At 40.3% G+C, this 26,701-nt stretch overlaps 1 protein-coding gene across 3 annotated transcripts in view; it reads right to left on the reverse strand.

Moving 5' to 3' along the window:
- Positions 1-17,706: 17,706 nt before the first annotated feature.
- Positions 17,707-26,701, reverse strand: part of SMC3 (structural maintenance of chromosomes 3) — a 39,589-nt gene continuing 30,594 nt past the window's right edge. For all 3 annotated transcript variants that reach the window (XM_026494091.4, XM_048219122.2, XM_057308570.1), the window contains 11 exons: positions 26,360-26,512; positions 24,538-24,689; positions 23,628-23,786; positions 22,759-22,866; positions 21,801-21,909; positions 21,035-21,282; positions 20,736-20,948; positions 20,218-20,409; positions 19,911-20,088; positions 18,735-18,841; positions 17,707-18,120 (listed from right to left, as the gene is read on the reverse strand). In XM_026494091.4, the coding sequence (XP_026349876.1) occupies positions 18,049-18,120; positions 18,735-18,841; positions 19,911-20,088; positions 20,218-20,409; positions 20,736-20,948; positions 21,035-21,282; positions 21,801-21,909; positions 22,759-22,866; positions 23,628-23,786; positions 24,538-24,689; positions 26,360-26,512 (1,691 nt within the window). In that variant the 3' untranslated portion in view covers positions 17,707-18,048. The remainder of the gene's footprint in view (positions 18,121-18,734; positions 18,842-19,910; positions 20,089-20,217; positions 20,410-20,735; positions 20,949-21,034; positions 21,283-21,800; positions 21,910-22,758; positions 22,867-23,627; positions 23,787-24,537; positions 24,690-26,359; positions 26,513-26,701) is intronic.

Genomic DNA, 26,701 nt, shown 5'->3' on the forward strand with positions numbered 1-26,701 from the left:
GTTCTAAATAATGCATGGGTCAAAGTAGAAATCACAAGGGAAATTAGAATATATTTGGAACTGAGTGAAAATGAAAGTGCCACATATCGAAATTTGTGGGATGCAGTTAAAGTAGTGCTTAGAGGGATATTTATAACTTTAAATGTTCATATTATAAAGAAAGATCTAAAATCAGTTATTTAAGCTTCCATCTTAAGAACCTACTAAAAGAAGAGCAAATTAAATTCAAGGTAAATAAATAGAAGGAAGGAAGTAATAAAGACAAGAGCAAAAATCAAATAAGAAATGGACAAATGTATAAAATTCAATTAAACTCAAAACTACTACTTTGACAGGATCAATAAAATTTATAAAACTCTAGCTGGAATAATAAAGAAAGAGAGGATACAAATCATCAGTGTTAGAAGTGAAAGAGAAGCTATCACTACAGATGCTACAGACACTAACAGGATAATAAAGAAACATCGCTGGTGACAGATGGTGACTACAGTTATCATGGAGAGCCCTGAGCAATGTATGGAATTGTGGAATCACTATGTGTACATCTGAAACTAATTTAATAGTATATGTCAACTATGCTTTGAAAAATTTAAAAAATCGTAAACAATATAACAATTTACGACAATAAAATGACAACATCAATGAAAATAAATTCTATTAAAGACACAAATTACTAACTCAAGAAGAAATAGAATATGTAAATAATCCTGCAGCTATTAAAGAATTTGAATTCAAGACTAGACATCTGCCACAAAAGAAACTCCAAGTTGAGATGGCTTCACTGGTTAATTCTAGCAAATATTTAAGAAAGAAAGAATAGCAGCCCTACACAAGCACAGTCAGAATAAAGAAACACTTCAAAGCTCATATCATGAGGCTAACATTACCCTGATGCCAAAGCCACACAAAGACCTTATAAGAAAAGAAAACTAGAGACAAACATCCCTCAAGAATTTTGATGCAAATAACCTTAAGCATGTCCTGAAGGTTCTAATATGTTCAATAAGCAAGAAAAAGAAAGGCATACAAACAAAATAAAAAAGTGAAATTATACCAGGACAATGTGATTGTGTGTTTAGAAAATCATAAAGAATCTACATAAAAGGTACTAGGACTAATGACCACAGGATACAGGTCAATATACAAAAATCAATTGTAGGGGCACCTGGGTGGCTCAGTCAGATAAGCATCTGCCTTTGGCTCAGGTCATAATCCCTGGGTCCTGGGTCGAGTCCCATGTCAGGCTCCTTGCTCAGCCTGCTGCTTCTCCTGCTTGTGCTCTCTCTTTCTCTGACAAATAAATAAATAAAATATTTTAAAAATTAATTGTATTTATATATACCAGCAAAAACAAATTAGAAAACAAAATTCTAAGAATACCATTTGCAGTAACACTGAAAACATAAAATAGTGATAAATTTAACATAATATGGGCAAGACTGGTACACAGATTACTTACAAACATTACTGAGAAAAATTAAAGATCAGAATAAATGGAGAGATATATAAAATTCATGGATCAGAAGACTCAATGTTCTGAAGATGTCAATTATCCCCAAACTGATCCATAGGTTCAATGCAATTCCAATGAAATTTCTAGCACAAATTTTTTGTAGAAATTGACATTCTGACTGTAAATTGTATATGGAAATTAAACAGACTCAGAATAGACAAAAACAATTTTGACCAAGGAACAAATTTGGAAGACCAACACTATAGATTTCAAGAGCTACTGTTAGCGATGGAAATCAAGACGATGAGGTGTTGGTGTAAGGGTAGATATAGAGATCAACGGGTGAGAACACAGTGAAAAATAGGCCTGTACATCTACGGTCAATTGATTTAAGCGGTGCCAGGATAATTCAAAGCAGGGAAAAAACAATATTGTTAACAAGTAGTGTTGGATCAATAGGACAGCTGTATGAAAAAAAAAAAAAACCTTGACTTTCACTTCATATCCTACACAAAAATTAACTCAGAACGAGTCACATCCCTAGACATAACTGCTGACTACAAAACTTCAAATGGAAAACACAGAGGGGCACCTGGGTGGCTCAGTCAGTTAAGGGTCCAACTCTTGATTTCGGCTCAGGTCATAATCTCAGGGTGGTGAGACTGAGCCCTGCATCAGGCTCCATGCTGGGTGTGGAGCCTGCTTAAGATTCTCTCTCCTTGGGGTGCCTGGGTGGCACAGCGGTTAGGTGTCTGCCTTCGGCTCAGGGCGTGATCCCGGCGTTCTGGGATCGAGCCCCACATCAGGCTCTTCCGCTATGAGCCTGCTTCTTCCTCTCCCGCTCCCCCTGCTTGTGTTCCCTCTCTCGCTGGCTGTCTCTATCTCTGTCGAATAAATAAATAAAATCTTAAAAAAAAAAAAAAGATTCTCTCTCCTTCTCCCTCTGCTCTTCCCCCACTTAAAAAAAAAAAAAAAGGAAAACAGGAAAAATCTGTAAAAATTTTAAAAACTGGTATATTAGACTTCATTAAAATTAAAACCTCAGCTTTGCTTCAAAAGAAACCATTATGAGGGGCCCCTAGCTGGCTCAGTCAATGGAGCATGTGACTCCCGATCTTGGAGTTGTGAATTCGAGCCCCACATTGAATGTGGAGCCTACTTAAAATGTAAATAAATACATAAATACATAAATAAAACAAACCATTAAGAAAATGAAAAAGCAAGACACGAAATGGAAGAAAATGTTCACAAGATATAAACCTAACACATGAATCACATCCAGAATGTACCGAGAACTCACAAAACTCAGTAATAAGAAAGAAAATTACTCAAGTTTTTTAATGGACAAAAGATGTGAACATGAAAGAAGACACGCTGACAGCTGATAAGTATGAAAATATGTTCAACATCACGTGTTACAAGGGATACACAAAGTAAAACTACCGTGAGAGAGCATTACACACTCACAAGAATGGCTTAAATTTAAAAGCCTGATTATATCTAATGTTGCTGAGGATGCAGGGGAACTGGAGCTCTTGTACACTGCTGGTGAGAATATAAAGTGGTACAACCACATGGGGCGCCCGGGTGGTTCAGTCGGTTAAGCATCCAACTCTTGATTTCTGCTCAGGTCATGATCTCACTCAGGGCTGTGAGATCCAGCCACGAGCTCCATGCTCAGCGGCGAGTCCGCTCTCCCTCTCCCTCTGCCTCTCCCGCTCATGCTCTCTGTCTCAAATAAATAAATAAAAAATAAAAAATAAAACAAAATTAGATTGTGGTCTTTTTCATATAAATGACTAGGAAATTTTTATACATTATGGAGATTAGCCCTTTGCCTTAGTATCGATAGCAATGTTTCCCCTAGCTTGTCATTTTCTTTGGCTTTGCCTATGGGGTGTTTTTTGGCCATGCAGGCTTTCATTATTATTTTTAATACAGTTGAATTTATCAATCTTTTCTTTTATGATGTAGAGTCATTTTTAAGTCCAATTTACCAGAAAGTGATGATTTCAGACAAGGTCTAGCCATGTTGGACTGAGTGTGGGAAGGGCCTGAGCTGGTGGGGAGGAGAGAGGGTTCAAGTCCTTTTTCTGCTGCTGATTAGCTGTGGATCCTGGGGCAAGTTTTGGATCCTCGCCTGTGGATCCAAGCTGTGGATCCTCGCCTTGGCTCAGTCAGTTTCCTCAGCTGCAAACTGGGGATAATGAGGCCCAGCTTAAAGAGTTGTTGCCAGAATTTCGTGAGATGGTATATGAAAAACCCCTGGCACATGCCTAGCACAAGCCTTCCATACAAGGTACTTCTGTCTCTCCAAATGATGTGTGTACATGTGTGTGTGTGTGTGTGTGTGTGTGTCAGGTGTAAATATATGTGCGTTTGTGAGTGGGAAGAGGCAGGGCCGGCTGTGGGATACCACACAGTTGGCTCATTTACTCATGACCTCAAAATAAAAAAGCTGCTCCAAGGCCCCAGGATGATGGTAAATCCCACAGCCCTGGCCCTGGGCCAGGACGCTCCTTGCCCATCCTCCCTAACTGCCTCCACTGATGGCCAGAGCCCTGCTGCCTGATTCTTTCCCAAGGATGGCCAAGCCCATGGATGCCTAGGCCCTGGGTAGCATCAAGGGCTCCAGGATGGTCCTGAAGGGTCCAGGGCAGAGGCTGGGCCCCTGGTTTCTGCTGGCCTTTTGGAGACCACCTCCAAGAAACCCTCTGGGTTGCTTGCCCACTCTGGGGACCTTTCTAGGTAAGGAGATTGATCTAGAATCAGTGAGTAGAAGGATGCACAGCCTGACTCAGCCCAGGGTGCAAATCTCAAGTCCTTCCCACACTGGAGCTCACAGAGCAGGTGGGTACATGTCAGGCCTCAGCTTTTCTGAGAAGCATCCAGTAATCCCCGTTTTTTTATACCCATTACTGTTCTTATGATTTGGGAATCCATTTTTATGAATCCATTTCTAAACAGACCAGCCACCTCCTCCCTGTTGAGCTCTGAAATCTGTTTTCTGTGACTTTGCTAAAGGTGAGAGGCACAGAGACACCTCTGGAAGTTGGCATGAAGCCAGGCAGGTCTCAGTTTCCCCAGCAGTGCCAGTTAGCCTCTCAGGGGGTTAACCCTTGGGAAAGATTCTGTGGCACCCAATGCAACCTCCTTCTCATTCCACTGACCAGCAAAGTGGGATTCTTGGAAGGGAGAGGACTAGCCTGATGTCACCTGCATGAGCAGGTCAGACTGAAGTCTAAAACCTAGGAATACTCTCTTCCTGTCTCTGGGTTTCTGACATCAGATCTAAGGCCTTGAGAGTAACAGGGGCTCAAAGGATGGTGGGTGAGACTCAAACCCAGGTTTCCTGGTGGTCAGCCCTGGACCCTTTCCACTCCCCAACGATGACACTAGAAAAGTTCTGAACAAAGAAATACTTCGTAATGTCCTATTTGAGGGCGTCTGTGTTAGATTAAAGGCAAAATCGTGGCCATTCCTCCCTCGCCTTAGAACTGGGCCAGGCTTCTGACTTGCTTGACAAATTGAATAATGTGGAAACTCATGGCCAGTTTCCCTCAACATCGCACCAGACACAGGAGTGAAGCCACCTTGTACCCTCCAGGTCAGCCCAACTCATCTCACTTAGGTGGCTGCCATTGCTATCCTGTGGAGCAAAGAGTCACCTAGCTGAGTCCTGCCTGAATTCCTGACCCAGCGAATCGTGAGACAGAATAAAATGGTGGTGGTTTCAGTCTACTGAGTTGGGGGTGTCATTTGTTACGTGGCAATATCTGCCTGTACAATGACTTTCCATTTCGAACATACCAGACAACAGTGCAGCTGGCTACTGAGTCCTTTCTAAAGCGAGTACACACTCCCCTTGTTAAGAGTGTCATGCGGTTTCCATTCTACCAGAGAGGAAGTAGAGACAGAAGTTACCAAACTTGCCCATGACCACACAACTAGCGAATGGGGGGGGGGGGCTAGGATTCACAATCTCTCCTTTTTTCCAGAGTCTACCAGTACGGTGGATGGAGCTCCCCTGCGACCCTCCCCACATATGAGACAACATGCGTAGACAGGCGGTGTTGGTGGCACTAGGGGCTGGAGACTCGATGCTGGAGTGAGGGTCCCAGTGCCCCAGGAGAGCTGCCTCTAGGATGATGAATGAGCACAAACCCCGGGCCCAGCTTTTCTCCATCTGCCCAAGCCCCCTCCTCAGGCCTCTGCCGCCGCAGCTGTCACCATCACAGCCTCCGATCCGATTACAGACCCCAGAGCCCCCGGCTGCCTCCTCCTCCTCCTCCTGCCACGGCGTGCGCACGATGGCAGAGACCCATCCTGCCTGGGAACAATGCTGAAGTCGGAGGACGAATCTGTCAAAGGCAGTGCCAGCTGCAGTCATCCCTGTGGCCCCCGCCCTCTGAGCTCATTCCCAGAGGTCTTAGGCGGCTGGTGCTGAAGAGGGACAGGAATGAGGGCCCAGCAGCGGGGCCGTGTGGAATCCTGCAGTTGGCTTTGTTTAGACGTGTAAGGCCGCACCAGGCCTGGCCCTGCACCTGCTGCTAGAGGAAGTCACCCCCTACCTCCCACCCAGTATGCATACATGCGCACACGCACACGCACAGAGGAAGTCACCACTACCGCCCACACGCTTATGGCTCAGGAGACCCAGGCATGGATTAGCTCTGAGCTTCACCAGCTACTAACCTGGTGACTTGGGGCTTATTTCTAACCTAAGCTTCAGTTTCCTCATCTGTAAAACATTTCTTCATAGCACCTAGCTTATAGGTTTCTATATGCCAGGTCCTTATCAAATGCTTGTTGAGTAAATCCTGTCGTCCCCCAAATCTATCCATTCGTTCTCTCTGGTGCAAGTCCTGACTCCCACTCTCCTCTACCCCCCCCCCCTTCTCACCTCCCCAAAACGGACGCAACTGGGCTTGACCATGGTGACTTTTTGTTACTCCTCTCTGGTAACCCTGAGAGTCCAGGAGCTACGTTCCTCAAGGTCACGCTTCTGAGGATGGGAGTAGGTATTCAGAGAAGCTTCACATTTAGAAAATGCATCTGCTACTTAGAAATAAGGCAACAAACCACAGGCTGCTGTGCCACACTAGAGCGCTGTCCCATGAGCCCTCAGGGTCATCGGACTCTCTAAGGGACGGTCACCCACTATTTTCTACTGATTAGGGCCCAGACTTTGTAAAATTGGATGTTAGCTTACAAAGAAATCGATTGGGAAGTTGGAAATGACTCCGCGGGCTAGAAAGATACCCCAAATGTTACCGTTTGATTGACCTATAGAAGACTGGTTCCCTCAGCAATGAGACAAATAAATTTCTCATACATGTTTCTATACTGTGTATGAGAATCTTGCTTCCAGCTTTTCAACACAGATCTCATGTGTTGGGACAAGGCCAGAGTTGGGGTGGGAGGACTCCTGAGGGTGGACGCTGGGAAGAGGTCAAAGCCCCCGTGGATGACAACAGGGGCAGGATGGAGAGGAAGGCTGAGCTGAAGGCAGAGGGCACATGCGTCCTGAGTACGAGGAGTGATTGCTGAGTGACAGGGTTGAGGCCAGGGGTTCAGTGGCCCCTCCTCCTCCACCTGGGAGAAGAGGTAGGGGAGAAGGTGTGGTCTCCATCAAAAGGGTTTCAAGGATGAGAGATCTCAGAGGAAATTGTCAGTAGGTAACAGGAATTTCAGGTGTTGCGATCGAGGCTGAAGTTTCTGGAAGGTTTAGTGATAAAAGAGGGTTTTGGAGGAGGTGGAACAAGTATGGATGATGGGTCCAGGAATGAGGGCAGCAGGAGATGGGCAGCCCTCTGGACAGGAAGCTGAGTCAGAATGAGGTCCTGGTGTGGATTCAGAGGTCAGGCAGTTTCAGGGCTGGATTCTGGCTCCCGGACACGAGCCATGGGGGGGGGCGGTTTCTTGGTGGCCAGACTCACACTGGCTGAGCAAGAGACGACCACTGAGCTGGTCCCACTCCTCCTGGGTCCTGGCTCTCAGCTTCCAACAGAGTTCCCTCAGAACCTCTGGTGTACACGGGAGGTATCAGGATGGCGGGGAACTGCGAGGTCCTCTGGCTCATGCACTGTAACACCAGGCCTGCGATCATCCCCCAAATCCCACCCTCAACTGCCAGCAGACACGGGCCCTCAGCTGAAACTTCCAGGTCCCTTCTGTTAAGGAGGCTTATGAGTCAAGCTGGTGAGCTTAAACTGACTCTCCCCTCAAGACAGGAATTCACTTAAGGCCCCCAACTAAAACGGGGGAGGTGGCATACACCATGGAGGGTCAGGGTGGAGACGACTCTGGTTTATTGGCTCTGCTGTCCCAGCCCTCTAGCTTGGAGGCCTTTCTGTCTAAAGTTCTGCCAGTTTCAGGGACCCCCAGCTCCCACAACCAGAGGGCTGCACAGGGTTTACCTTAGTACAGATGTAAGTTTCATTTCCTGTTTTGGATAAAAATAAAACAAACAAACAAAAAAATGTGGCGCTTTCCTTTGCATAGATGCCTCAGGAAGGACATCTCCCAGATTCAGACCTCAGGTTCAGGTCAAAGGTTTCAACAGGCCTGACCTTTGAGGCCAGTTGAGCTCCCTGCTGCAGACCTGCTGATTCAGGATCTCTGAGGGCAAAGGCTGGAGAAACTGCATCTTCAACAACCATCACAAGTGCAGCTGACGACGAGCTAACAGTTCAGACCAGAACCGCTCCAGTATGCTAATAAGCTGGTATATGGGGTCCTGCAAACCTGTCTAGACGAAGTTCCAGCGAAATTATTCTAGATTCTCCCCTACCCACCAGGTTTACCCCTAGGGTGGGGCAAAGTAGACCCCACAGGGCACAACTTCTCTCAAACACCCACTCCTTCTCTATGGGGAGAACCTCATCAGAGAGAACGATGAAGATAGAAATAGAGGCTGTGGGAGAAGTCACTGAGGGGCAGTGTGGGGTGTGACAGGAAACGGCCCACTGGCAGGTGGAAGGCTTACTGACAGGGAGGTACCGTGACGCTGTGGACCTGAGAGGAGGACATGCCTGCTGGGGCCCGGCTGCCACCACTGAGAGCTGCATGGCCGTGGGTGGGCAAATGGCCTCTCTGAGGTTCAGTCACTTTCTTTGGAAAACAGGGACAGCAGTTTCCCAAGGTTATAATGCTCATCTGCCATAATGAATATAAATCACTCGGCACAGAGCCCGGCATATAGTAAGCGCTCAGTAAGTGCCAGCTACGTTATCAGTCATTCATTCAACAAACACTGGATAAGAATGACAAAAACAACAAAACAAAAAAACAGACAGACACAGTCTCAGGCTTCATGGTGCTTACAGGGTGAAGAGTCTTAAAGAGATTTCACTTAAACAAAGGTAAATAAAAGAAGACGAAGGTTTTTGTTTTTTAAGTCACAGTGGGGAGAAAAAAAGTATGGGGCTAGAGGACTGGTTTGATTCAGGTGATGAGAGCTGTCCTTGCCCCTGCTTTAGATTCAGTCTGTTGGAGCAAGAATAGACTGTAGAGGTCCCCAAAAGGGGATGTGATCTCCAAAGACCCCAGAGCCTTCGGCCTCATGGAATAAAGTTGTCACCCACTCCACCTCCTCTGTACTACTGTGTTTGACAGCTTGGTGACCTGGAACTATTCTTAGTTCTATCAACTTCCATACCCTTCTCTACCTCAAATGTCTCAAGTTTCTGCTTAAAAACCTTCCTACATCTATAAACTACAAAGTGAGGAATAGTTTTTCTTAAAGATTTTTCTTTAAGATTTTTTCTTAAAGATTTTTCTCTCAAGATGTTCATTTGAGAGAAAGAGAGAGACAGGGAGAACACAAGCAGGGGGAGGAGCAGAGGGAGAGGGAGAAGCGACTCCCCACTGAGCAGGAAGCCCAATGGGGGGCTCGATCCCAGGACCCAGAGATCATGACCTGAGCCAGAGACAGATGCTTAACCAAATGAGCCACCCAGGCACCCCAGTGGGGAATAATTAAATGGATTTGAGAACCAAAAGAGAATAGGGACTGTGCGGCACTGGGTGGGGTGGGGGGGGGGTCAGTAACACAGGCTTGCTCTTCTGAATTGGAAGATGAATGAGAACTTAACTGAACCCAGGCTCCCTTCCAGGAAGGCTGAGCTCTAAGCAGCATAGTCAGGGAAGGGGTGTGGGGTAGTGGCAGGTGCTCAGCCTTTTTTAAAACTGGGAGCAGAGGATAGGGTTGGGGGAGGTGAGAGGAGCTGAAGATTAATGTTAGAGAATTCCAGAATCAAAAGCCCTCAACCAGCACTCCACTCTGCAAAGGTGCATGTGAGTCACGCAGAGTGACAGGAAGAAGGGGGCTCCTGGTTTTGGATTTGCAACTCCTTCTTGGGTACCATCTGAAAGAGCCTGCATAGCCCAGGATCTTGTTAGAACAAAGCCTTCTGCTTTTGCAGCCTGGCATCTGGGGGGGGGGGGGTGCAGAGTGGGATGGAAGGGGGGAAGCTGCAGGAAAGAACAAAGCTCCACAAATACTCCTCGGGTTTGTAGACAGCTCTGAAGCCGACTGGTTCTGTAGACAGCTCTGAAGCCAGCTGTCTGTAGACAGCTCTGGAGTATGGCTGGTGGAGCCGCCAGTATGGACACCACCTTCGTTCTGAGTTGTTTTGAAGTAGGCTCCACGCCCAACATGGGGGCGGGGTTTGAACTCACGACCCTGAGATCAAGAGTCACATGCTCTACTGACTGAGCCAGTCAGACATTCTGAGTTTTAAAAAGGAAGCCCAGGAGGTCTGGTGGACCCGGAGAGACCAAGATTCTATTTTCAGCTCCACCCTTTCTAACTGTAATTTTTAAGCAAGTTACTTCATCCTCATGGAAGCTCAATTTCCTCTTCTGGAGGTTGGGGTTATCACCGCCCACCTCCGTCCTTAAGTGAGATGATCAAAGGGCCGGTCTGGTACTTAGTAGGTAATTAATAACTATTAGGTCACATACACGAGGTTAGCCTGTATAAATCAATACACAGCAAAGGCACAGTCTCTGAAAGGCTAATCCTCATGCCTCTGCCCCAAGGGATCAAGGTAACTACCTGAAATCAAACGTCCCTTTCTTGTAGTCAGCTAAAGGTAGAGGTTAGACACCCCAGGAGCATGTCCACAGGAAAAAGAAAACAAAGGGTCACGGAAAAGATCCCTCTGGCAACCACTTCAGTAGTTTCACTTTCTAGGAGGTTCCTCCAAGCTTTAATTGTACACGTGAGATGAAAGACAGACACTCTCTTTCTCAGAACTGAAACACCGTGTTGCGTATTTAACTACTTGTACCTCAAACTCCTGTCCATCCTGAGGCCATCTGTGCTCAGTGCCAGCCTTCACAGCGGTGTCATAGTTAGCATCACGCAGAACAAGACTCAGGCCAACGTGCAGCCCCAGCTGAGGAACAGAAGGCAGGGCTGTATGCACACATGCTCCTACACACCTGCTCAACAAGGGGATGAACACGGTTCGTTAAGTAGTATAGAAACTGGACTTCTGGAACAATCCTAAAGATAGATTTTCTCCAAAGCTACGGGGGTTCTAATGTTTCTAATAAGAAAACAAATCAGCAAGTATTCCTGTCATTCTGCAAGCAAATTAACAGACCTTAATTAGGACTCGGTTTTGCTGGGGAGATGACTTTGAAATGGTCAAATGAAAAGCAACATAGTAGGTGAAGATGTTTCGATTAAGGAATGCCAGGTTAGAGTCAGAAATAGTATATAAGGAATACTAAGGCAATCCCTTTGGGCGTATATGAGATGCAGAAGGCACAGGCAGAAAACAGTACTGCTCTGAGAAACAAGTAGGACAACTGAAAAGCGGGTTGCCGTTTTGTTAACAAGGTCCCGTTAACGGGCTGCGGCACAGCTTTCTAAATAGCAACGCACCTGTTGCAAGCACTAGGTAACTTGGCTAAAACGTCCAATTTATGACCGAGCTGCAAGCAGTTATCACTTAGCTCATAAACTCCTGTAACAGAGAAATCTCAAGAATATCACACCTCGACCTTCTCATCGCTCCTGGAACTCGACTAATGAGGAATCAGAGAGGAAATGTGTTTGAAAACTGGACTGAGAAAAGCCAAAGAGGGGTTGGCATGTGTCAAGGGCCCCCTCTAGCGGTCCTAGAAATAAATGCAGAAACTTGGGATTTAGGATATTGGGGGGGGGGGGGGGGATTGCAGCATATACAAGGTTGACCAAAGCCTCAACCTTACCAACCTTTGAGTCATCATTCGAATTCTGAGATGGTAGTATAGATTCCTGTTGGGAAAACCTCTCCTAGCAAAGCCTTCTGCCTTAGACATGGCCTGGTCCTTTACAGACAGTCCCTGCGAACTTAGTCCCAAATGATTTGGCCTTAAACCCATGTCCTTCAAGTTCAATTTTCCTTCTTTTCTTCTTTCACCTGTACGTACACTTCTGTTACCAGTTCTTAAAACCAGCATTTTTAATGGCTAAATAATTTCAGACTTAAATTATGAGGCTAACGCTGGACACGGTGTCACTGCGCACTTGAACATTTGTGTATTATATAATCAGCACACCAGGCGCTGATCGGACACCACATGGAATCCATAAAAGAGAACACTCAGACACTAGTGTTCCCTTTGCAATAGACTTCAACCGACCAATGCGATGACTTGAGAGAGTAAATATATCCGTGTTCTCTTCGCAAACTTAATCTCTGTGCTGCCTCGTATCCCTGTGCAGCTACTGGCTGCCACAAGGGCTCTTACACCCAGGAGACTCTCCGTCTCTAGGAAGGGGAGACGGGAGTGCCACGCGGTGGCAGATTTATGGAGCAACACTGGCATCTTCCATGCAGAAGACTGGCAGCCAGGAGTAATCCAGTCCCCCTAGGACATGGAGACAAATGATCAGACTCCACCAAAATAGGTGATGTCTAAAGAAAAAGGGAGGAGGGCGTGGAGGGAAAGGGTGAAGAAAACAAAAGGTGGTGACTCACCCTTAAAATCTGCCACTTTGTATAACACAGAGGATCAATCAGCACTGTACAAATATGACACGTCTTCATTTTCATAGTTAAGCAGGGGGAACAAAGTACTCAGGAATTGGAAAGTTGGCTCTAGTTAGGAAAGTTAGCTGTGGGTGCTCACTAAGTCATTTGGGTCCCAGTTACCTGGGTGTTAACCTGGGCTTCAAATTTCCTCATCTATAAAAGTATTAGAATAAAAATAAAAAATCTTATATCTTTAGATCTAAATATATCCTATGTGCAAGGTCCTGATATTTTTAGCTTAGAGAAAGTGTTGACCAAAAAAGCTATATTTAAGAGCAAATGCTTTACAAAATCTTGAGCTCCTGCCATACTTAATATTCCTCCTAGAAATGTAACTGAATTTGTTGAAAATTACTTACTGTGACTCAAAGGCCATAACGTATTTCTAGAAATTTCTGGAAATAGATTCCATCATTTATCTCAGAGGAAAAGGAAGAGCTACCTGTTTCTTCCAAAAGAAGTATGAAACCTAGGGAACAAGGCTTTCATTATTGCTTAATCTTCACACAGAAGTAGAAGATAATTTCTACCTCATTACATAGAATTAAAAATAAAGGAAAAATCCTCAAGTAGGGAGGGAAAAACCTCCCTATTTTCTAGGTATTGGGTTAACACTGTGCTGTCACCAATTTTAACTGCATTAATATGCATGTTTTCTATTTACTCTTCCCCTGCTTAACATAGCAGACACAACACAAATATGCAAACTTGGGTTAGTGTTTCGGGATAAGGACGTATGCCTGAGTAAAAGGTAAAGAGAAAGAATGAATACTATTTCTAAAATTGTACGAATCCTTAAGACAGAACATACTTTCTGCACCTCTGTGGCAAGCATCCCAGCAATGCAATGCTGCTCCTTATTTAAGGGGACCATCTGCTGAGTGACAGCAGAATCCTAATAACCATTCTCTTCTCCTCAACACGGGTATTCTCCGTTTGTGGGAAGCTAAATGAAAGTGCCAGTCCTCTATCCAGAGTTAGGAGGGAAACTCCTTTAAGAATTAACCAAATGTTTTCTGTTACTGTTTTTTCTTTCGAGTTTTTACTTAAATTTCAGTTAGTTCACATATAGTGTAATACTAGAAGAATCAACCAAATGTTTTTAAAAAGTTGCTATTGCCTCGTTTAAAAAACAAATAAGAAATCCTCCAAAACCCACCTTTCACCTTTTCCATACTTCTATTTTAAGACACTATTCAGAGTAAACCGTTTCTATAAATTGCATCATTTTCTTCAAAAGTTACTTTTCCACATTTTTCTATTCATTAGAATTAATTTCTATTCATAAGAATAATCTTACGTCATCACTATGATATAGCAAAGAATATGGAATTTTTTGTTTTTTAAGTAGGCTCCACACCCAGCATGGAGCTCAATGTGGGGCTTGAACTAACAACCCTGAGATCAAGACCTGAGCTGAGATCACGAATCAGATGCTTAACTGACTGAGCCACCCAGGCACCCCAAGAATACGGGTTTTAAAAGCATTTACATTCTATGTTTCATTATTTAGGTGCTTATTGTTACGAACTCACTGGTTTCATTATATGGATATCCACAAGGAGATGCTTAAGAACATTATTACGTTCTAGAATGATGCTATGGATGTAACATCCCTTCCCAAAATCCATATTATGGAGGCTGGTTGTACCAGAGCAAAGCTATATATCATAAACTATACACCAGCCATTTCAACCTCTATACATAGTGACTCATAATGAATATCTTCGGGCAGACGCCTAAGAAACATCTTAGGAACATCAGAAAGATACCATGCTTATATAACCTTTTGAATGGGGACTGACATAGAATATTCCTTACACCAAATTCAGTCAGGGAAGATCAATTATATATTTTTTTAAAGATTTATTTGAGAGAAAGCGTGCACATGTGTGGGGAGGGGAGGGGCTGAGAGAGCGAGCACCTCAAGTGGACTCTCTGCTAAGCGTGGAGCATGAGGCAGGGCTCCACCTCACAGCCCTGAGTTCATGACCTGAGCCAAAATCAAGAGTCAGACGCTTAACTGATTTAAGCCACCCAGGAGGCCCTGAGAAGATCAATTACATTATAGAAAACTAGAGTATAAACAATGTATTGAACACTTAAGCTCTACAGAGATCCAACTAGTCAAATAAAAGCGAATGTACATTTTTAATATAAATTCACAAAACAATTTCCTCATTTTAAAAATGCCTCTTTAGGGATTTTTGGCTTCCACTAATGGAGTAGCTCCTAACAAACCAACACTCCTGTTATCTAAACAACTATAAACTCTAGGGAGAGAAATCAGCAAAAAAAAAAAAAAAAAAAAAAAAAAGGCATATATATTTTGAAAAGGAAGAAATAAAATGGTCTCTACAGGGGCACCTGGGTGGCTCGGTTAAGCATCTGCCTTCAGCTCAGGTCATGATCTCAGGGTTCTGGGATCAAGCCCCATGTTAGACTCCCTACTTAGCTCCTCCCCCTCCCCCACTTGTGCACATGCTAAGTAATAATTAACCTTTTAAAAAAATAAAAATAAATACAAGTATTTATGGAGAACATGATTTGTTCATTTAGAAAGCCCCAAAGAATCTCCAAAAAGCCCTACTAGAATAAAGGTGATTTCCAAGGTCATAGGAGTATCCCAATGTGAACTGTACTTAGTGACTTGCTTCCAAAGAATAGAGTAGAAGAAAAAAAAATGTAAATTTACAGGGAAGAAACTGGCAAATGATCTTGAGCAGGTGATTAAGGTAAACATCAAAATAAGAGATGTTAGTAACAGGTGCCACTGATATGATGTGATGGGAACACTTTACTCCCGTGGTATTATTTAATGCCAGTCTATGAGAAAAATAATTAGGGAAACCCAAAATGAGAGAGAATCTACAAAACACTTGAAAAGTACTCCTCAAAACTGTCAAGATAGGAAAAACACACCGAGAAACTATCACAGACCAGAGGAGCTATGATAACTAAATGTAATGTACTAGAAATCCCCTTGGGATTTGAGGAAAAAAGGGCATTAGTGGAAAAACTATGCAATCTGAATACAGTCTGGAGCTTAGTTGATAATCAAACTAAATGTACCCATGTTGAGTGACAAATGTACCATGGTAATTGTTTTGGGCTGAACTTTCTCCCCCCATACTCCCCAGAATGTGTGTCCAAGTCCCAATTCCCAGTACTGCTGTATGTGACAGTATTTGGAGAAAAGGCCTTTAAAGAGGTGATTAAGTTAAAATGAGGCCTTAGAGTTGGCCTTAATCCAATCTGACTGGTGTTCTTATTTGAGGAAGAAATCTGAACCTATACATTTATTTTTTTTTAAATGTTACCTTTCAAAAGGTAACATGAAAAGCAAATGAAAAGTAAATGAAAAGCAAAAAGACAATTCACAGGCTGGGAGAAAGTATTTGCAAGTTATACCTGATAAGGGACTCGTATCCAGAATATTCAAGAACTCTTACAAATTCTGTTATTTATATATATATATTTTAAGATTTTATTTATTTGACAGAGAGAGTGCACAAGCAGGCAGAGCAGCAGGCAGAGGGAGAGGGAGAAGCAGGCTCCCCGCTGAGCGGAGAGCCCAACATGGGGCTCAATCCCAAGATCCTGGGATCATGACCTGAGTCGGAGGCAGATGCTTAAATGACTGAGCCACCCAGGTGCCCCTCTTATTTATATTTTATAATAAGTAACAGAATTTTAAAATGTGCAAAAAATATGAATAAGCATCTCACCAAAGAAGATTAAACAACCAATAAGTTCATGAAAAGATGCTTAACATCATTAGCTAACAGGAAAATGCAAACTAAGATCAAGAGATACCAATCCACATTCAGAAGAATGGCTGGTTATAATAATAAAAAAAATAACAAGTGTTGGTGAGGATGTGGAAAAACCATAACCCTCATATATTACTGGCGGAGATGTAAAACGGCGCAACTCCTTTGGGAAAGTTTGGCAGTTCCTGGGGTGCCTGGCTGGCTCAGTCTCAAGAGCATGAGACACTCTTGATCTTGTGGTCATGAGTTTGAGCCCTATGTTGGGTGTAGAGATTACTTAAATAAACTTTAAAAGAAAATTTTTTTTAAAAAGAAAGAAAAGTTTGGCAGTCCTGAAAATGTGAAAAAAGTTACCATATATGACCAACAATTCCAATCCAAGAAAAATAACAACACATATCCACACAAAAATTATTCATGAATATTCATAGCAGTGTTATTTATAATAGGCAAAAATGAGAACAAGCCAAGTGTCCAACTAATGGTTGGATAAACAAACCATAGTATATATTCCTACAATGGGATATCACCCAGCAATAAAAAAGAATGAATTATGGATATGTGCTACAACATGGATGAACCTTAAAAACATGCTCAGACAAGTCAGTCACAAAAGGCCCCACACTGTAGGAGTCTTATTGATATGAAATGTCCAGAACAGGCAAATCCATAGTATGAGACAAAAACTCGATTTATGGTTGCCAAAGGATGAAGGTGGTAGGAGATACAGAGTGAGTGCTAATAGGTACAGGGTTTCTTTGTGGGGTAATGAAAATGTTCTAAAATTAGACTGTAGAGATGGGTTCACAATTCTGTGAATATACTAAAAAAGTACTGAAGTGCATAATTTTAATAGCTGGAGTTTATGGTCAATGAATTAAATCTTAATAAAGCAATAAATAAACAAAAAACGAAGACCTCATCTGAAGGGGAAAAATTTTTAAAAGAGTTTCAACAATAAAGTTTTCCAAACTTTTACTTAATCAGGAAAACAAGGAAACTTTATGACTCAAATTTTTGGCTTACAGTTCTTAGCTACTCTTAAAACTACCTTCCCAAATTCTAGCAAATACACTGCCCTCTTAAATTAAAAATTATTCTTAAAGAACTGTTACAATGAGTTAAAGCAAGGGTTCTAATCCTCACCAAGGGTCATAATCACTGGGGGAACTTTAGAACTAGCAACCACCAGAATCCCGCTCCATAAAGATTTTGATACCACTGGTCTAGGGAAATGCGCCAGCGGTTTAAAGCTCCCCTGTGGATTTAAGCATGCAGCCAGGACTGGGAATTGCTGATGTATTTCAAAAGAATATGAAGCCACGTTTAAAAAATCTTCTTTTAGGTGAAGGCAGACCTTTTCTTAGGCAAAACAAAAAGCAGATATTTAAGAAAAATGTGTTTCTAATCATACAACTATAAATAAAAAGCCACATAAAATACTAAATTAGTCATAAACCAATTATTTAATTGCAGCTATAAAAAAAGAGGCAATTGATAAAATAATTAGGAAAGAATATTTAGCATGTTTCAAAAGATTTAAAACAGGAGCAGGACACTTTACAAAAAGTTGTATGGGAAATAAAATTCTTAAACTATAAGTAGAAATGTTTAACATTACATAGTATCTTATAAAATACAATGACAGAAATATAAAAGGACTGTATGTATGCTCTAAATCTGAAAACTATTAGTAGTGACTACATATTTAGATTTAAATGTACAGTTCCTGGGTATGAGAATCATATTACTATACACAACTTCCAAACCAGTGGACAATATTTTCCATTTAACCATGAGTAGTATCATCTTCTACAAAGTCTTTGGCCATCTCTGCTGTGATCACGTCAATATGACTAACCTGAAGAATAAATGTTAAAAACAGTGTTAAATCTTAAAAAAAAAAATCAGTGTTCTCACTGTACAGAGTAATATTTAAAACACATGGCTTATCACTTAAAAATTTTACAATCAAGTCAAATGAGCCTAAAACACTGATGGATAAGACCTTTATAATGGTGTTTGTTGAAAGCATGAGTTTAAAAAATATTCTACATTTTAGAACTCTGAAGATGCGGGTAAGTACTCATGTCTGAATATCAAACGTGTTTTTTTCAGTTTTTTATTTTATTTTATATTATATTTTGCTATTTCAAAGAATCTTAAGGCTGAAGACATCAGGAAGAGCTGTGTGGCTCAGCCAAACAGAAATGACTGTATGTAACTGTTAAAAGACTGTGCACTGAATAGACAAAGACAGGAAAATATCATCTTAATGCCAATGAAAATAAAATCAATGTAACGAATGCCACAAAAAAAAGTTGCAGGCATTTGAAAGAAAAGCTTTTTCTTTACAAACTCATCATCATAAGATAAGCAACAAATTTCTAGGTTTTCCTTCATAATTTAAGTAACATAAAACAAGAATTTGACAAGTACAACACAAACTTAAACTCAATGTAAAAAAAAAATTACCTTATTTCTAAACTTTACACCATAGAATTTGTCAGCTGACTCAAGCAGTTCAGGCCTAAAAGTAGTTGTAATAAACTGCGCGTGTACAGCAAGTTCCATAATCATATCTACAAAAAGAAATAGTAATTTAATAAAACCCCTTACTGAGCAGAATTGAACACATAAAGAGCAACTATTCTCATTCTTACCTAAAATTCAAAACAGCCTGTGACTTTATTTTTCATGCATATATCTGCAAAAATTACCAATTTACTCTCTTACATTAGGGATGGATCTTTTACCCAATATCTTAAAGTTACAGAATCTGAAGCAGCAGCTACTATAACACAACATTAAAGATGAGAGAGCAAAACAAGTTTTCTCACACAAAAAACAAGAACAACCTTTCCCTGCTACCCACGTCCCCAAAAATCTTCTGAATTTATTAAAGATCAAATGTAGATTCTATTTTTTTTTTTTTCAGATTTTATTTATTTGAGAGAGAGTGCGAGCATGAGTAGTGGGAGGGGCAGAGGGAGAGGGAGAAGCAGACTCTCCACTGAGCAGGGAGCCTGACACAGGACTTGATCCCAGGACCCTGATATCATGACCTGAGCTGAAGGCAGATGCATAATCGACTGAGCCACCCAGGTGCCCCCAAATATAGATTCTTTAAATATAGAATCAATATTTTTATGTCAGGGGCTATTCAAACATTGAGAAAAACAAGTTTTAAAAAGGGAGACTTCTGTGTAAGTTTAACTGAAGTAGGGTTTTTTGGTTTTTTTTTAAAGATTTTATTTATTTATTTGACAGAGAGAGACAGCCAGAGAGAGAGGGCACACAAGCAGAGGGAGTGGGAGAGGAAGAAGCAGGCTCCCAGCGGAGGAGCCTGATGTGGGGCTTGATCCCAGAACGCTGGGATCACGCCCTGAGCCAAAGGCAGATGCTTAAGGACTGCGCCACCCAGGCGCCCCTGAAGTAGGATTTTCAACTGACAAACACATTGACCTCTCACAGAATTAACTTTGTAAAGTAGTCTAATACTAAATTCTAAAAAACTTATTAAAAGAAATTTACAGAATATACACCCTGTCTAGTCCCCCCAAATATCTTAGGCAACAAAAAAATCACTACCAAATAGGCAAGCTATCATTTTTAAGCAAGTTCTCATTGTTAAGTACAAACCCAAACTACCTGACACAGCCTTTCTGTGCTGGGCATCCAGAGCCTGGTCAATCTCATCAAATAGGTAAAAAGGAGCTGGGTCACATTTCTGAATAGCGAAAATCAGAGCAAGAGCTACCAAGGATTTCTGTCCACCAGAAAGCTGTTGCATTTCTCTCATTTCACCCTGTTTTCCTGTAAAGGACACCTAAGAGAACATTTAACTGAGTTACCATCACCTCTTAAATCACATACAATGCACCAATTTAATTTGTAAAATATTCTACAAATTCCACTATGGCAATACTGGGGAAAATTGGATATAAAGGTATTTTACCCTAATTCCAACTCCAGTGAACTGGTCAACTGATGGGACACTGCTTTGTGACCCAGAACCCCTCTCACTTTCACCACTTCCTTCTCCTTCATCCTGAGACTGACTGCCCTCCACATCTCCTTTCTTCATCACCAAAGTAGCTTTGCCACCAGGTACCAACTTCTGGAATACTTCACTGAAGTTCTTGGATACCTTAAAATGAATGAACAAATAAATGACTAAGTTAGGTGGTGACTCAAATATAAATTTTGCTTAGGTGGCATTGCACATATTATTTCTTAAAGCAACGACAAATACTGAAAAGCAATCGCAAATACTTTAACAAGGGCAACAGACTGAATCCTGTGTAGGACATTCTAATTACTGTGTTAGAAAACTATATGCTAGATTTGTTCACTTGTATTAGATCCAACTGTCAGTGGGAAAAAAACTTTAAAACCTTTACAAACTGAGTAATAAACTGAGTAACAGCCGAAGCTTTTGTCTTGTCTATGCATTAAATACAAACAGAAACATACCTGCTTGAAAGTTAACTGAATAGCTTCATATTTTCGAAGTTCAAGTACATTCATCAGTTCCATGATGGATTTGTACCCCCTATCCAACTCTTCTTGTCGTTTTATTAACTTTTCTTTCTGCTCAGAGAAATTTACAAACTGATCTAAAGCTTTTTTGTTAACATGGCTGTACTTCTTCAATTCTGTGTTGCACTGTTCAAGTTTTCGAAACAACTACAAAGAGAAAAAAATGTATAAATAAATTCACATGCAGAGAAATTTGCCACAAGATTTCAGATTTAAACCTACACAATTTATACCTGTTTGAGGCTCAGTGTCTGGTACTTTTCAAATGCTTCCTGGGGAAGTGATCCAAGTTCTCGAATTTTCTTCATACACTCTTCTTTCTTCTTCAGTAGCATACCTTGTCGATTTGTCATCTTTTCTAGTTCTTTAGTATCATGATTTATAGCATCCATGTGTTCTTTTTCCATATTTTTCCAGCGCTCCATACTCTTCTGAAGTTCCTTAATTCCAGCTTCGGTTTTATCAATGGAATTGTCCAAATCTAAAATGGGGGGGAAAACAAATTAAGCCATAATACCTATTTTAAAGCTAGAGTGCTATTTGACCAAAAATTTTAACGGCCATGTTTATCAAAATACATAGGTTTTAGGTTTTTAGACTGTGTAAATCCATGAAACACTTAATTCAGGACAAAATTAGAAGTGTACATCAGTCATCAAGAATATACTTCTCATTACTGATGTTTATAAAAAATAATTTTCTTCTCAGCAACTAGGTGATAAGAAACTTAATTCAGCTATTTCACACTTTTGGCAACAAAATTAATAATTATGGTCTCTCATAAAATTGTCACAAACATTTGAACCAAATAAAGGTTACTACTGATTACCAACCCACTAAACTCCATTCACTATAAATTATTCATGGTGATGGAAAACACACAAAATTATTAGTGCGTGTTTTGCCTATTTGGGTATTTCATTTTGTAGTAAACAATTTTATCAAATAAGCTAATTTTTAACAAAATACAAAAAAATTGTTTACTAAATAAAAATTTACCTTCTGATCGTGCCATAGTATCTTTTACTCTTTTATTGATTGCTTCAAGTTCTGAGGTTGTAGCAGTGAGAACAGTACCCCCTTCTGTCTCTCTCAGTTCGTTAAGTTCCTGCAAGATAAAAGAAACTTAAGATCATTAAATAACAGAGTATGAATTTTGTTAGTTTCAAAATATTATGACTTCAACAGTTTCCAATAGCTGTTACGTTTTTTGCATTAATATATAAAAATTTATTTCATCTTCCAATTGTTGATATATCTTTGTACTGTTTTTAGTTTTTGACTATTATAAATAATGCTATGAACATTGTTTTTTATTAACCTCAATGAAGTATAATTTATATCCAATAAAATGAGCCAATTTTAAGTGTAGAGCTCAGTGAGTTATGACAATGTATACACCCACATAACTACCACCAAAATGAAGATACAGATTTTTTCTTTAAACCAGGAAGTTCCCTTGTTCTCCTCTATAATCAGTTCCCTCTACTCATGGCCCCAGATCATTCTGCTTTCTATTGCTATAGATTAGTTTCCCCAATAGCTGTGATTCTGAATAAGCATTCAAGAGAGATAGAAAGTACACTTTGTATAACTGCAAATATTAAGTATCCATTAAAGGGGGGAAAAAGTAATGATATAATAACTAGAAAATTTCTCAGTGAGTGATTATACTGAGAAAACATTAGTAACTAATAACACTTACTGAGTACCTAGAATGTGCCAGGATAATCATACAAAACAGGTATTAGTTATGCTCATTTTTCACCGGAGGAAACTTGAGGCTTAGGAGTATTACAATACTTGCACAAGATTGTACACTAGATGGCACTGCTAGAACTCCAACCCAGGGTAGATGCTTTCTGTCCCCAAAGCCCATGCTCTCAGTCAAAGCCACTTGTGTATAAGTTCTTTCCAAAGATTATGGTCATCAACGAAGCCGCAAAAAAGAACATACCTGTTCTACTTGGTCCAAGCGTTTCCTCAAATTCTCATTTAGGTATGTCTCTACTCTAGTAATAATACCTTCTAATTTAATTCTTTCATTCAGCAACTGTCTGTTTTCCTAGAAGAAAAAAAAATTATTTGTCTACATAGGCATGCACATTTCACACACAGGAATGCTGTTAATCTGCTGTCCTCTCCATTACTTGCGTTCAAATGACCTGCAATTGAAAGCCCTATATTTTCTTCATTTTCTGTCTTATCCATTCAGAATGCCAAGTTTGTGTGTTTGGTTCTTTTTATAAGACAGGCTGCCAAAAATATTTATCTACTTTTCATTTTTTTTGGACTTAGTGTTTACATCTCTATATACAAAAATCAAATGCTTTATCAAGGGGTGCCTGGGTGATTCAGTCCGTTTAGCATCCAACTTTTGATTCTCACTCATGTCAGGACCTCAGGGTCCTGGGATTGAGACCCAGGTCGGGCTCTGTGCAGAGCACAGAGTCTGCTTGCCCCTCTCCCCCTGTTCCTCTTCCCCCACCCTGCTCTAATAAATAAATCTTAAAAAAAGTGTTTAATCAAAACAATATTAATCATGTAAAGGTAATCAGATCAACAGAGACAGGAAAGCTAACAAGCTCAATCTTACTAATAATAAAAGTGCATTAAATAAGATGAAGAAAATGAAAACTTCCTGTATAATCCTAACAAACCCTGAATGGTTTAGAAAAACTTAATTACCCTTATGGGTATGAGAAGTTCAGGTCTCATTTTTCTATTTTCTCAATGTTCCCTTCTTTTGCATTCCCTTAGTAGCAAGAAACTTTTCACAATAGCCAATTATAAATGAAAATTTATACTTATATAAATTGTACTTGCCTGCTGAAGTTGACGAATTTCATCATTCAGTGCATCTACTCTCTTCTGATCTTCCAGACTAAGTTGTGAAAGCAAATCAGTTCCCAATTCTGCTTTCAACGATTCTCTGGTGGACTCCATAGCATGCAAACTTGCCTCCAAACTTTGTAAGCTACGTTGCTATGTGACAGATCATCCATTAATAAAGGTATTAATCACTGTATTACTTATAATAGTGAAAAACTGAGAATAATCTATATTTGATATTAAAGTGAACTAAACCATATCAACTCAAGTAACTATTAGGTATCCACTTAATAATCAGAACTAAACAGCAATAAGAAAAATATTTATGATACAATATCACCATATGTGGGACCAATCATATTCCATGACTGAATCATATAAAAATCTTCTTGCATATTAATAAGAACAAAAAGAAAAGACTGCTAGAATGTGTTAGGGTGGTATAGCTGGACAATTAAAAACTATTGTTTTAGTACTACTGATGGACTAAACAGTTTTTGTTGAAGCTTATGAGACTAATGTGTGTTATTATTTGTAATTTAGCAATAACAGTTTGGTTTCTTCCCTGTTTAATCTGGATAAAATAAAATATTCAAACAACTCCATAAATAGTGCTTAACAGACAAAAATGATTACTAAGAAATTAATGATTATCAGAAAATACTATTTGCCATAGCTCAAAATGCCTACTTGTTCAATGAAGCTGGACAATCTGAATGTGGACTACAAAAGGAGACCCTGGGTACCCATGGGTGTAAGTGCAATATAGACAGAGATGTCCAAAAGTATGGGTCTACAAAAAAATGGAACATGTGAACTCCAAAGGATCATCTACATAACATATGGTCCATTCCAATTTTAAATAATTAAAATAAATTTTAACAAAAGGGACATACTTACGAACCTTTGGCATAAAAGTTTTCTCTGACTGCTGCCTCTTCTCTTTTAGCATCTTCATTTCTGATAATATGCTATCTCGAGATGCTTTAAATTTCCTTTGCTGGGTCTCTATCTGCTGCATTTGGTTCATCAACTGATCAATTTCATTATTAATCCATATACATGGCTAAGGAAAATTCTCTCAAGTTCTTTTAAAAACAGTGTATATCCCCTTCGTTTTACCTCGAAATAAAAGTTATTTCCCCAAATTTACAGACCATAATAATGCTAAATTAAATACTACACTGTGTTCAATCATAAAGAAGCTTAAAACATCTTATCCACCATTTCTCTCTCAAAATAACTTATATATTTTACTTAAAGCTATATAAAAAAAATTCTTAGGAAACCCTAACAGAATCTAAATGAAGTATATTATTTCTTGTATCTTTTCATTCAAGAAGTATTAACTGTGTAATCTATTACGCTTAAAGCACTACAGAAGGTAGTTATTTATGAAGCGGAGCCCTGCCCAACGTAGAAAAATAATACCACCTAGCTGGATTATCAAATACAGGAAGGTAGTTGATATATGTTGTCAATATCCTTTTTCAGTGTTTCCCAATGTTTTCTTTGTGCCAACATCTTGCCAAATTTGGGCAGTTCTAAATAAGCTCTGCAGACCCCTGCAAAGTCAAAACTAACATGTTTATATACCTTTTGCTCTGTGCTGTTGCTTGCACTGATGGCACAGAAGCTATAAACTCAGTTTAAAAAAAAAATTGCCAGTTTCAATTAAGAATATCCCAGGGCACTTGGGTGGCTCAGTCGGTTAAGCGTCTGCCTTCGGCTCAGGTCATGATCCTGGGGTCCTGGGATTGAGTCCCACATCGGGCTCCCTGCTCAGTGGGGAGACTGCTTCTCCCTCTCCCTCTTTCTGCTCTCTAGCTTACTCTCTCAAAAAAACAAAAAAACCCAAAACAAACAAAAACCTTTAAGAATATCCCAATGACTCCGTAAAAATGGTTGTTCTCGATACTCGAGTGTGTATATGTGTGTGTGTATACATATATATATATGAAGTAATCTTCGCACCCAATGTGGGCCTTAAACTCATGACCCGGAGATGAAGAGTTGGGTGCTCTACCGACTAAGCAAGGTAGGTGCCCCACAAGTACCTCTATTTTTTAAATTGTGTGACATAATTCGAAGTACATATAAAGCACTTTTGCCTTATACCAAAGTACTGTGGTTATTTTAAGAAAATGTACAGGTACAATGTTTCTGCTGTGAGCTAAACTAGCCACTCTTCATGGAACACCAGTTTTATTTGAAAGAATTGAGAGTACTGTGTTTACTAAGACTTGAATGTTGACAGCTATGTCCTCCACTAATACTACATCTGCACTAAATGACCTTGAAATAAAAATCTGATGCACATTTTTCAACCCCTATGTTTAACTTCTATGCAGTATATGTGGCATTACAGAGGCCCTCCACCCTTCTTTGAAACACTAACCTCGTTTTCCTTTTACAATTCTGATCAATCCTCAGTTTCCTCTATAACTTTAAATTTTAGTGCACCTCAGGTTCTTTGCCCTCAGAAATAGACTGACTCACTGCTATTAGCTTTAAATATTAACAGCTAAGGAAAGAATCAATGTTACAAGAGTTTTTTCCTTGTCTTCAGAAGTTAAGTTTTGACAATAGAAGCTCCCATGCTTAAATAAAAGTCAAATGTGGAATTTTTCCCCACTGTATATATGCAAAAACACACTTAACATGTAAAAGATTATATATTTCAACCCAAACACAGTTCTCCACAGTAGCACAAGAGAAAAAGATATTTTCAATATTTCTGCGCAGGTTTTCATTGAGCTTTGCTTCAAGCTCACCTAGTTCTTCTTCTGCTTTTCTAACATCTTTTTGCAATTCAAGTCTAGATTTCCTTGTGTCATAATAACCTCCGGTTAGAGCACCCCGATGACTAACTTGGTCACCTATAAACAAAGCACAAGGAAGGTAGAAATTCTGTATAACAATTTCTTTATTCAGTGATACTGACTTACAATCAAACAACTAATCTAAAGGCTTTAACTACTTAATGAGAATTTAAAAGGATTTAAGCCACTCTGAAAAACTTGTTTTCCAACTGTTAAAATCTGCATTTAAAAAATGTGCCTTCTAGG

Source organism: Ursus arctos, unplaced genomic scaffold (genome assembly GCF_023065955.2).
Source record: "Ursus arctos isolate Adak ecotype North America unplaced genomic scaffold, UrsArc2.0 scaffold_7, whole genome shotgun sequence".
NCBI classification, from domain to species: domain Eukaryota; kingdom Metazoa; phylum Chordata; class Mammalia; order Carnivora; family Ursidae; genus Ursus; species Ursus arctos.